We start from the raw sequence: 12369 nt of genomic DNA, 5'->3' as shown, positions 1-12369 counted from the left end.
GGCTCCATTGCCTGTCTATGATGTCATCAGTAGTTGACTCTGTAGTTCTTTGCGATTTAATTGGTTTTGTATTATTTCTGATGTGAAAAATGTATTTATTAGACTTGGGCAGTTGTACCTCGGGTTTTCTTCTACAAATGTACGATAAATTACGATAAGAAATAATACAGATCCAATAAGTCTCTTCCAGACACCCAAAAATATGTTTACATGTAGAAAACAAAACAAAATAACATGGCGTAATAGTGTTTCTAAACTTTTTTTTTTATCAATTTGCTTATTTTATACTTTCTTGGCAGGTAAGAAATGACTTAATTTTGTGAAATGTGACAGTACAGAGCAAAGACAACTTTTTAGGCGGAACCCTGGCTAGCTTATTCCCCGGTTAGCATGTAGCATCAGAAATGTACAGCAAAATGTTGCCTCTGTTTGTGTCAAGTTTCCATTCAACATACAAAATGGTGGCCGTATTGTCACCTTATTAATATGCCGTGTGAGTCCGACTTTTAATGTGTTCTTAATGTGTTTTTAGCCCAAAGTGTCCATGTTAGCATGTAATTAGCCGGCTAATACATGGAAACAGGAAGTCGGCTCCATTGCGGCGGTTGACTCTGTAGTTCTTTGCGATTTAATTGGTTTTGTATTATTTCTGTTTCTAAACTTTTTTTTATCAAATTGCTTACTTTCTGGCAGGTAAGAAATGACATTGATTTTGTGAAAAGTGACAGTACAGGGCAAAGATAACTTTTTAGGCGCAGAACAAAAACCTGTATTTGACTGAATAGCGAAACCCCGGCTAGCTTATTCCCCGGTTAGCATGTAGCATCAGAAATGTACAGCAAAATATCGCCTCTGTTTGTGTAAAGTTTCCATTCAACATACAAAATGGTGGCCGTATTGTCACCTTATTAATACGCCGTGTGAGTCCGACTTTTAATGTGTTCTTAATGTGTTTTTATCCCAAAGTGTCCCTGTTAGCATGTAATTAGCCGGCTAATACATGGAAACAGGAAGTCGGCTCCATTGCGGCGGTTGACTCTGTAGTTCTTTGCGATTTAATTGGTTTTGTATTATTTCTGTTTCTAAACTTTTTTTTATATCAAATTGCTTACTTTCTGGCAGGTAAGAAATGACATTGATTTTGTGAAAAGTGACAGTACAGGGCAAAGATAACTTTTTAGGCGCAGAACAAAAACCTGTATTTGACTGAATAGCGAAACCCCGGCTAGCTTATTCCCCGGTTAGCATGTAGCATCAGAAATGTACAGCAAAATATCGCCTCTGTTTGTGTAAAGTTTCCATTCAACATACAAAATGGTGGCCGTATTGTCACCTTATTAATACGCCGTGTGAGTCCGACTTTTAATGTGTTCTTAATGTGTTTTTATCCCAAAGTGTCCCTGTTAGCATGTAATTAGCCGGCTAATACATGGAAACAGGAAGTCGGCTCCATTGCGGCGGTTGACTCTGTAGTTCTTTGCGATTTAATTGGTTTTGTATTATTTCTGTTTCTAAACTTTTTTTTATCAAATTGCTTACTTTCTGGCAGGTAAGAAATGACATTGATTTTGTGAAAAGTGACAGTACAGGGCAAAGACAACTTTTTAGGCGCAGAACAAAAACCTGTATTTGACTGAAAAGCGAAACCCTGGCTAGCTTATTCCCCGGTTAGCATGTAGCATCAGAAATGTACAGCAAAATATCGCCTCTGTTTGTGTAAAGTTTCCATTCAACATACAAAATGGTGGCCGTATTGTCACCTTATTAATACGCCGTGTGAGTCTGACTTTTAATGTGTTCTAATGTGTTTTTATCCCAAAGTGTCCCTGTTAGCATGCAATTAGCCGGCTAATACATGGAAACAGGAACCAGTAGTCGGCTCCATTGCGGCGGTTGACTCTGTAGTTCTTTGCGATTTAATTGGTTTTGTATTATTTCTGTTTCTAAACTTTTTTTTATATCAAATTGCTTACTTTCTGGCAGGTAAGAAATGACATTGATTTTGTGAAAAGTGACAGTACAGGGCAAAGACAACTTTTTAGACGCAGAACACAAACCTGTATTTGACTGAATAGCGAAACCCTGGCTAGCTTATTCCCCGGTTAGCATGTAGCATCAGAAATGTACAGCAAAATGTTGCCTCTGTTTGTGTAAAGTTTCCATTCAACATACAAAATGGTGGCCGTATTGTCACCTTATTAATACGCCGTGTGAGTCCGACTTTTAATGTGTTCTTAATGTGTTTTTAGCCCAAAGTGTCCATGTTAGCATGTAATTAGCCGGCTAATACATGGAAACAGGAACCAGTAGTCGGCTCCATTGCGGCGGTTGACTCTGTAGTTCTTTGCGATTTAATTGGTTTTGTATTATTTCTGTTTCTAAACTTTTTTTTTTTTATCAAATTGCTTACTTTCTGGCAGGTAAGAAATGACATTGATTTTGTGAAAAGTGACAGTACAGGGCAAAGACAACTTTTTAGGCGCAGAACAAAAACCTGTATTTGACTGAATAGCGAAACCCTGGCTAGCTTATTCCCCGGTTAGCATGTAGCATCAGAAATGTACAGCAAAATGTTGCCTCTGTTTGTGTAAAGTTTCCTTTCAACATACAAAATGGTGGCCGTATTGTCACCTTATTAATACACCTTGTGACTCCGACTTTTAATGTGTTTTTAATGTGTTTTAGCCCAAAGTGTCCCTGTTAGCATGCAATTAGCCGGCTAATACATGGAAACAGGAACCAGTAGTCGACTCCATTGCCTGTCTATGATGTCATCAGCGGTTGACTCTGTAATTATTTGCGATTTAATTGGTTTTGTATTATTTCTGATGTGAAAAATATATTTATTAGACTTTTATTAGATTTGGGCTGTGTCAGCATAGTGTTAGCGCATCTATTAGAAGAGTAAATCCACTATATAATCACATCATGGAGAGTAAATGTTGGCTAAAGTAATACAAGTTGGGATTTTAGGTTTTCAGGCCAACAAGAAGCTGCAGACGTCCTGGACTAAAAAGGCTGTGGTAACATATTTAACATGAAAGTAAAGTGATTTAAGAGTCATTTTCCATGATTATCAGTGAGGAAGCGGCTAGTTTTTCCTCCTAAGATGGTCTCACCAGGGGTCATTCAGTGAAATGGATTTGTGTTCAATTCTAACAGATGGATGACCACAGTGCCACCAAAGCCCTGCCTTTGTTCTCCAAGGTATGCTCTCTGTACTTTACCTTTTTACCTCTGTAAGGCAATAGTCTTACAGAGCACATACAGTACATTCACTGTGTCATGCAGATGGTGAACCTGGCTGCCGCCGACGTATCGGAGGATGATAAAATCAAAGTGGTGATGAATCAGTCCTCATACGATCCCATGAAGTGAGTGACATTCCCGTTGGCTCCTTTTTATAAAATGTTTTTTTTTTCTAATATTCGCTCATATTACCTCGTCTCTGCAGTTACAACAAACATTTTGCTGCACCGCTACCTTCGAACTACACCTGTTACCGCTGTGGGAATACCGGGCACCACATCAGGAGCTGTCCAACCAGTGGGGTAAGCGCAGGATGTTGTTCATATTCATGAAAAAAACCACATATTTCAATGCGGTCAATACCACGTGTAATTTAGTTTAGCCAATAAAAATATAAAATAGGTCAGTGAGGATTGAACCAGCAACCAACCTATCTACCACTTGAGCCACAAATATATATTTTTTTAGTTTGTCTGTTTATCAGCAGACTAAAAAATGGCAGATTTTGAAATTTTGAAAAGTAAAAACGTACGCTGAATGTCAAAATTTTTAAATATGTTTGACTACAAGAGGACAGAGGATTGAATCAGCAACCAACCTGTTTACCACCTGAGCCACAAATATAAAATGTATTTAATTTGTCTGTTCATCAGCAGACTAAAAGGGACAGAATTAGAAATTTTGAAAAGTAAAAACGTACGCTGAATGTCAAAATTTTTAAATAAATTCAATGATTACAGTGGGATTGAGGATCGAACCAGCAACCAACCTATCTACTACCTGAGCCACAAATATAAAATTTATTTAATTTGTCTGTTTATCAGCAGACTAAAAAAAGAATTTGATATTTTGAACAGTAAAAAAGTTCGTCAAAATTTTGAAATAAATTCAATGATTACAGTGGGATTGAGGAGTGAACCAGCAACCAACCTACCTACCACCAATTTGTCTGTTTATAAGCAGACTAAAAAGGGCAGAATTTGAAATTTTGAAAAGTAAAAAAGTTCGCTGAATGTCAAAATTTTAAAATATGTTTAACGACTACGAGAGGACGGCGGATCGAACCAGCAACCAACCTATCTACCACCTGAGCCACAAATATAAAATATATTTAATTTGTCTGTTTATCAGCAGACTAAAAAACAGCAGAATTTGAAATTTTGAAAAGTAAAAATTGCGCTGAATATCGAAATGTATAAATAAGTTCAGTGATGACAATGGGATCGAGGATCGAATCAGCAACCGCTCTACCAGGTATGACTTATGTTTTATTGCAGGATAAATCCTTCGAAGCCCCCCCGAAGATGAAGAAGAGCACAGGCATCCCTCGTTCCTTCATGGTGGAGGTGGACGACCCCAACACGAAAGGAGCCATGCTGACTAGCTGTGGACGTTATGCGGTTCCCGCCATTGATGCGTGAGTGGCCCCCCCAGGGATGGATGCATTATGGACGCATTATGTGTGTGTTTCATCATACCCCCACAGTGAAGCGTACGCCCTCGGGAAGAAGGAGAAGTACCCGTTTCTCCATCAGGAGCCCGAGAAAGAAGAGGAACGAGACCCCGTTCCCGAAGAACTCCAGTGTCTGATCTGTCATGACCTCCTCGTGGACTCGGTGGTCATTCCGTGCTGTGGGAACAGTTACTGCGACGATTGTGAGTCCTGCAGAACCGTCGGAGCGTACTTTTTTTTACATCTGACATGTCGGCGTCTTTTTCAGGTATTCGCAACGCCTTGCTGGAGTCGGAGGGACACATCTGTCCCACCTGTAACCAATCCGATGTCTCCCCCGACACACTCATCGCCAATAAATTCCTCCGACAGGTCGGTGTCCATTGTTCGAAATTTAACCTCACCTGTACATACGTATACCATTACTTCCTTGACAATATATATTTATGTCATACAGGCTGTGAATAATTACAAGAAAGAGAAAGGCTACACCAAAAGTCTAGGAAGGAAGTGTGCCCCCCCCCAGTCCCTCCCTGCAGTGCCAACACCAAGCACCGTGCCTTCTGCTCCTCCACTAGGGACCAACCAACAGCAGAAGATCCAACACATGAACCCCAGACAGCAGGTCAACCTCTTCATGATGAGTACCACAACCGGTACTCCGGTTTCCTCCCACATTCCAAAAAAAACATGCTAGGTTAATCGGCGACTCCAAATTGTCCATAGGTATGAATGTGAGTGTGAATGGTTGTTTGTCTATATGTGCCCTGTGATTGGCTGGCCACCAGTCCAGGGTGTACCCCGCCTCTCGCCCCGAAGAAGACAGCTGGGATAGGCTCCAGCACCCCCTGCGAGGATAAGCGGTAGAAAATTCATGAATGAATGAATGAGTTCTCCTATTTTGTGTGGAAGTGGTAACTTTTTGGCGTCTTATTTTGTCTTTCCCCACCCTTGGTCATCTCTGTGTGGAGTTTGCATGTTCTCTCCCCCGTGCATGCGTGGGTTTTCTCCGGGTACTCCGGTTTCCTCCCACATTCCAAAAAAAAACATGCTAGGTTAATTGGCGACTCCAAATTGTCCATAGGTATGAATGTGAGTGTGAATGGTTGTTTGTCTATATGTGCCCTGTGATTGGCTGGCCACCAGTCCAGGGTGTACCCCGCCTCTCGCCCCGAAGAAGACAGCTGGGATAGGCTCCAGCACCCCTCCGCGAGGATAAGAAAATTCATGAATGAATGAATGAGTTCTCCTATTTTGTGTGGAAGTGGTAACTTTTTGGCTTCTTATTTTGTCTTTCCCCACCCTCGGTCATCTCTGTGTGGAGTTTGCATGTTCTCTTCCCCGTGCATGTGTGGGTTTTCTCCGGGTACTTCGGTTTCCTCACACATTCCCAAAAAAACATGCTAGGTTAATTAGCGACTCCAAATTGTCCATAGGTATGAATGTGAGTGTGAATGGTTGTTTGTCTATATGTGCCCTGTGATTGGCTGGCCACCAGTCCAGGGTGTTCCCCACCTCTCGCCCCAAAGACAGCTGGGATAGGCTCCAGCACTCCCTGCAACAAACGCATGTGGCCCCCGGGCCGTAGTTTTCCTTAAACCATAACAATCTCTCTTAAACGTCGCCCTCTGATCCCTACAGGCGGAGGTTCCGCATCCCGGCGCTCATCCTGCATTCAGCGTGCCAATACAACCTTCCACGTACGTATCCAATAGAAATAAAGATTATTGGAACGTTGTGATGCCTTCAAAGGCTGTCCTGTTTAGATAAGTTCATCTGTTTGATGCTACTGGTTTCTGTTTTTTTTACACAGTGAGACAGAAACTGAGACCGGAGCTTATTCAGCCCCCGACGTCCCTTCCCTGCTGCCGTCAATCAAACCCCCCACCAATGCGCCATCCCAAGCAGTGACGCTAGTAAGGACACACACATTCTCTTTGTTTACGCTATATTGAAGTGTCGTTCATGTGGCGTTTGTGTCTCATCAGGTCCACACCGAGGCAAAGCAACCATCGTCTTTAGGTGAGATAAACGTACTTTTGGAAACGTACACATTCATTGAGTATGTGACATAACGCTTTTTTTTCTCCGCAACTCTCAAGGTCAAACGTCAGCCATCGTTTACAGGTCGGTACAGCCGCCGTCCGAGTGTTTAGATACCAAACTGGACTCAAACCATAAATCATCCTGTATCTTCCCAACAGCTCCACCTCATCCTCCGTTTGTCCCCCTGGAGGGACAGCTGAACCCCAGCAGCTCCCTCCCGCCCCGTCCTCAAATCCACCCGCCCCGCCACCCCTTTTCCCCAGCCACCACTTCCACTCGTTCCACTCTGGTCCCCCACCCGGACACCCAGGGGCACCGCCCAGTTGGACTCACCCGACCCCTCAGGGCGCCCCCATCCCTCCCCTCGTCCCCTCCTCCTCCTCCTCCTCCATCCCTTCGCTCATCCAGAGGGAATGGTTCAACCATCATCCACACAGCAAGGAAAGGTAAAAAAAAAAAAAAAAAAAAACGCGTCTTCATGTTCGTTTCTTCAATCCTGTCTGCCTGGGTCCCTCAGGTCTCCACGCACGCGGTCCACCCGAAGGCGCTCTTCTCGGTCTCGGTCCAGGTCCAAGTCATCTCGCTCTTCAAGCAGATCTAGTCGGTCCCGGTCCAGATCCAATGGCAGATCAAGGTATTTGGGCTTAATGCAGAATCCTGATGGAGCTTAGATCTCTTAGTAAATATTTATAATAAATGTATTTATAATATTGTATTTATATACATATATTATTAATTATATATAATATATATTTATATAATTATTGTTATATTATAGTTTTAATATTAATATTATAATATCATATTTTATATACATATTAATGAATATTAATAATTATCTCTTATTAGATCTCTTAGTAAATATTTATAATTTATTTATACTATTATATTTATATACATATATTATTGATTATTTCTATACATATATATACATATATAATATATATTTATATACATATATTATTAATTATATATAATATATTTATATAATTATTGTTATACTATAGTTTTAATATTAATATTATAATATAATATTTTATATACATATTAATTAATATTAATAATTATCTCTTACGAGATCTCTTATCTCTTACGAGTAAATATTTATAATTTATTTATACTATTATATTTATATACATATATTATTGATTTTTTATATATATATAATATATATTTATATAATTATAATTATTATAGTTTTAATATTATTATACTATATTTTATATACATATTAATATTAATAATTATCTCTTATTAGATCTCTTAGTAAATATTTATAATTTATGCATAATATTATATATAATTCTTATTATATTAGTTTTAATATTATTATAATATAATATTTTGCATACATATTCATTAAAATTAATAATTATTTATTTACATTTTTATTAAATTATTTATATATTTATATTTATTATTATATAGTAAAATTGTTGATTCTGAAACTACTTTAGTGATAAATAAAAAATCATGATTAATCACCGTTTGTCTGTCTGAAATATTAACGTTGGCGGACTAAGACTGTTTGGGTTTTTTTCAGGCCCAGGTCTCCCTACTCCCATCACAGAGTCCCCCACGGTCGCTCTCATCCGCCACGCTCCTACAGCTACGGTTACAAGAGGTCCCGCTCGCCCACACCCTCCTCCTCGTCGTCACCCCGTCGGGGTCCCCATTCCAAGTCCCACTCAGATCAGCGGCGAAACCGCCATCACGGCAAAAGATCTTCTCACGGCAGCCACAAATCCAGCAGACGATCAGACCGCTCACCGCCATCGGGGAGGCCCGAGGGCGACCCGGGTCAGACCGATTACTACCAGCAGTGGAAAATACAATACAAAGAATGGTATGAGAAGTATTTCAGCAGTTACGTCAGCCACTTCCACCAGCTGCCGCCGCCCCTCATCTCCCTCCCTCCTCCCCCAAACCCCTTGTGGGCGGATCGAGCGGAGAACCAACCCAGCCACACGTCGGACCCGTTGAACCCGACCCAGCATATGCACACCACATTAACGGACCGCCGTTCCCCTCCGTCTCAGTTGTCCACGGAGAGTCGCTCGCAGTCATCCAGCGAGGGTCGTTCGCCCCGGTCCGCATCTTCCAGTGACTGCAGCTCCCCTCCCTCCGTCTCCCCTAGAGACCCGTGCTCGCTGCCTTCCGGAGACTCCGAAAAGGAGGCGACTAGTTCCCACTTGGAACGTGAGCTGAAGAGGATCAGAAAGAGCGTCCCAGGAAACGACACTCATTCACCCGATGCCGCCCACTCCACGGACAAGCGGCGACGTATGGAATCGACCGCAACCGATGACAAAATTCCACAGAAATCTAAGAAAAAAGACAGAGAGAAAGAAACACATCACCGGAAAAGTGACCAAAACGGTAAAAGACGCAAAGATTCCCATCCTGGACGGGATGAGGAGAAACGCCGTCATGTCAAGCCCAGGAGAGATGCTCACAGAACGGGTGAAGACACCCACCCTGAAGGCAGCAAAGCTTCTAAACCCCACAGAAAGAAAGAGAGAGCGACTGAGAACGAAAACCATAAAGAGCCAAGTCATACCGGAACATCCGGGAGCAGCCGCAGGAGCACGGAAGCCGACCTGGAACCCCCCAGGAGTGGCAAAAGGGATAAAAACGCGGGAAAGAAATCCCCGCCCAGCCGAGTGACGGACATCTGGGAGGGGGGGGTGAAGGTGAAACCACAGAAGAAAATCAGCATCAACATCAACCTGGACAGGAAGAAACAACCTGAAGAAACAACCGGAATACAGGAAGTGGAGAGTGGTGTGGAAAAGGCACAGGAAGTCACGGAGGCGAGTGGCGAAATTCCCAACAGGGAACAGCAGCAAGGAACTCAACTCCACCAAGAAGATGTCGGTCTCACAGGGGAGAAGGTAACCGCAGACGGGGGCAATTGCAGAGAAGACGAGGCGTTTACAGGTCAGGATTTTCCAGTAGCGGATGACGGAGACGGGAGACATGATGAGGAAAACAGGGAAATAATGGAACACGATGCGTTTATTGCGACGACCGAAAAGGAATCCACTGAACAAAACTGTGAAAACCCGACAGCAGAGTGGAAACCCGACGAAGAACCGATGGAGGAAGTGACGATGGAGAATATGGCCGACTGGAAGAGCGAGGAGGCTAACAGGTTAGCATCTTTTATTCTCATTTCATGTTGAACTTTACTTTAATAAACGGGCAATTTTGGTATTCCAATATTAAGGAAGTACGTTCCTACTAATAATCTACTTTTTCACATATAGTATCACAAAGCTGAGATGTCGTTTTTTTCTTGAACTATGCTCCATATATCCTTTCATTTTTCAGTATGAGGCCAAACTGGTTACTCTATTCATCAAAACAATAATCTTCCCAATCCCAAACTAAGAAAATAATTGCCAGTTGCATCCCTACTAGCTATACAGTGTAATATCTGTAACCCACAGTATCAGTACTACGTACTACCAAGTACTGTAGGACCGGCACCGTGCAATTTAAAATACGTACCGTCACTTTAAATGTCTCACTCGCATGCTGATCTTGAACTTTGCTGAAACAGCAGCCCTCCCATGATGCACTGCCCAGCACGTGAGGCGTGTCCGGAGGGAGGGGTTGACGTGACGACACCCCCACAGCACCACCACCACCCTCATCACGAAGACCTGGGCAGACCGGAACTCATACAGGTGTGTGACCGTGTCAGTTTCGTTCCAAAACGTGTAATATAGAATATCATAGAAACCTTTTAAATACACTCTCTAGCATTATTAGAGCCCTCTAGATATGAAATAACACCCCTATAGTCACCATTCATTCATTCATTTTCTACCGCTTTTCCTCACGAGGGTCGCGGAGGGGTGCTGGAGCCTATCCCAGCTGTCTTCTTCGGGCGAGAGGCGGGGTACACCCTGGACTGGTCGCCAGCCAATCGCAGGGCACATATAGACAAACAACCATTCACACTCACATTCATACCTATGGACAATTTGGAGTCGCTAATGGCCGAGGGTGGGGAAAGACAAAATAAGAAGCCAAAAAGGTACCACTTCCACACAGGAGGAGAACTCACTCATTCATTCATTTTCTACCGCTTATCCTCACGAGGGTCGCGGAGGGGTGCTGGAGCCTATCCCAGCTGTCTTCTTTGGACGAGAGGCGGGGTACACCCTGGACTGGTCGCCAGCCAATCACAGGGCACATATAGACAAACAACCATTCACACTCACATTCATACCTATGGACAATTTGGAGTCGCTAATTAACCTAGCATGTTTTTGGAATGTGGGAAGAATGTAGGATTTGTTGCATGTTGTTTCCTTGACGACCATCTGAGCTGTGACTTGTCTTTATCTCAGGTTCCCCTCCTCGAATGTGATGAGAAAGAAGACGCTGATGTTCTCCCCCCATCAGCGATAGCAGACCAGAAGGAGGCAAAGCTGGAAACCCCCAGAGAAGAGGAGGTGCAGAGTGATGAAGCAATAGGAGGCCTCACCGACAGTGTTGAGTGTTGTTTGGCTCCCTCTAGTGGTCCAGACGGGAGTGGCAGCAAGGACACAATGGAGCACGAGACTGCAACCAACACCTTGGGAGATCATGACAAAGCCGAGAATGGGAATAATGAAATCACGGAGGACAAAAAGAGCGACACAGAACAGGAAGTCAACCCAGAAGAGAGCAAAGAAGCTCCCACAGATGTCCCAGAGGCCCATCTAAGTGAACCCATGAAGCAGCTTGGTCTTGTTATGGATGTGGAATGTAAAACCACAAAGGAGGACCGGGGCCACCACCTCCTCCATCATTTTGATCATGGAGACCCCGAGGGTACAAACCACAACCAAAATGAAGCTGCTTCAACACTCCGCTTTCAAACCTCGGGAACCTCAGGAACCCCAGAGCCGAGCTTGTCCAGGACTAGCACATCTGGTCAGCTTCTAAATCCTTCCGAGGAGCCCAAGCACCAAGGAATCCGAAGCAGACACTCAGACAAACCTGGACCCAGACCTGTGAGCAGAGAGGAGCAATGGAAGAGGTACAAGTTGGAAAAAATGTTGAAGGAACACCAGCAGGAGAGCTCAAACGACGGAGACCCAGGTGGACGTCACGGCCCAAATGACACCCCGAGGCCTGTCAGTGACAACAGCAACAAGCCGAGCTCCTCCTCATCATCATCAAATGTGAAGCACAGCGAAGATGACGTCAGACCAAAGAAGCACAAGAAGGAGAAACGTCACCACATAGAAGAACCGGAGAAGAAACACAAAAAGTCCAAGAAAAGACACCAAGACCGCTTCTAGTTATCTTCTGTTCTGCTTAAAGTGCCTGCTGAGAAATACAATGCACATCCCCAACCTTGCGCAACACCGCCACCTGGTGGCCGTTTTCTTCTAAACCCGGAAGAGAAAATGTTACATAGGACGATTTAATTTAGCTAACACTGTATGCAAACCAGTAGGAAAGAAATACGTGATTATTTATTAATTCCACCTTTGTTGGGTTTTCCTTATTTGTATATTTCGTTTAAAAAAAGGCTAATTACATGCTGCTAATGAGTTACCAGAGGATTTTTTTTCTTTTTCTTCCTGTTTTGAAGGAAATAAAGAATACTTGTCTATGAA

At 42.9% G+C, this 12369-nt stretch overlaps 1 protein-coding gene across 1 annotated transcript in view; it reads left to right on the top strand.

Moving 5' to 3' along the window:
* Nucleotides 1–12369, top strand: part of LOC131102803 (E3 ubiquitin-protein ligase RBBP6-like) — a 17503-nt gene extending 5134 nt beyond the window's left edge. Inside the window, exons 4-19 of the mRNA XM_058048360.1 lie at nucleotides 3163–3207; nucleotides 3292–3374; nucleotides 3455–3551; nucleotides 4527–4666; nucleotides 4736–4905; nucleotides 4971–5074; nucleotides 5160–5327; nucleotides 6344–6402; nucleotides 6516–6618; nucleotides 6691–6724; nucleotides 6805–6829; nucleotides 6907–7194; nucleotides 7266–7382; nucleotides 8292–9902; nucleotides 10314–10440; nucleotides 11110–12369. Coding sequence (XP_057904343.1) covers nucleotides 3163–3207; nucleotides 3292–3374; nucleotides 3455–3551; nucleotides 4527–4666; nucleotides 4736–4905; nucleotides 4971–5074; nucleotides 5160–5327; nucleotides 6344–6402; nucleotides 6516–6618; nucleotides 6691–6724; nucleotides 6805–6829; nucleotides 6907–7194; nucleotides 7266–7382; nucleotides 8292–9902; nucleotides 10314–10440; nucleotides 11110–12048 — 4110 coding nt within the window. The 3' untranslated portion in view covers nucleotides 12049–12369. The remainder of the gene's footprint in view (nucleotides 1–3162; nucleotides 3208–3291; nucleotides 3375–3454; nucleotides 3552–4526; nucleotides 4667–4735; nucleotides 4906–4970; nucleotides 5075–5159; nucleotides 5328–6343; nucleotides 6403–6515; nucleotides 6619–6690; nucleotides 6725–6804; nucleotides 6830–6906; nucleotides 7195–7265; nucleotides 7383–8291; nucleotides 9903–10313; nucleotides 10441–11109) is intronic.

Source organism: Doryrhamphus excisus, chromosome 15 (assembly GCF_030265055.1).
Source record: "Doryrhamphus excisus isolate RoL2022-K1 chromosome 15, RoL_Dexc_1.0, whole genome shotgun sequence".
NCBI lineage: Eukaryota > Metazoa > Chordata > Actinopteri > Syngnathiformes > Syngnathidae > Doryrhamphus > Doryrhamphus excisus.
The sequence above is the reverse complement of the archived record's forward strand: the minus strand, read 5'-3'. Positions and strand labels throughout refer to the sequence as shown.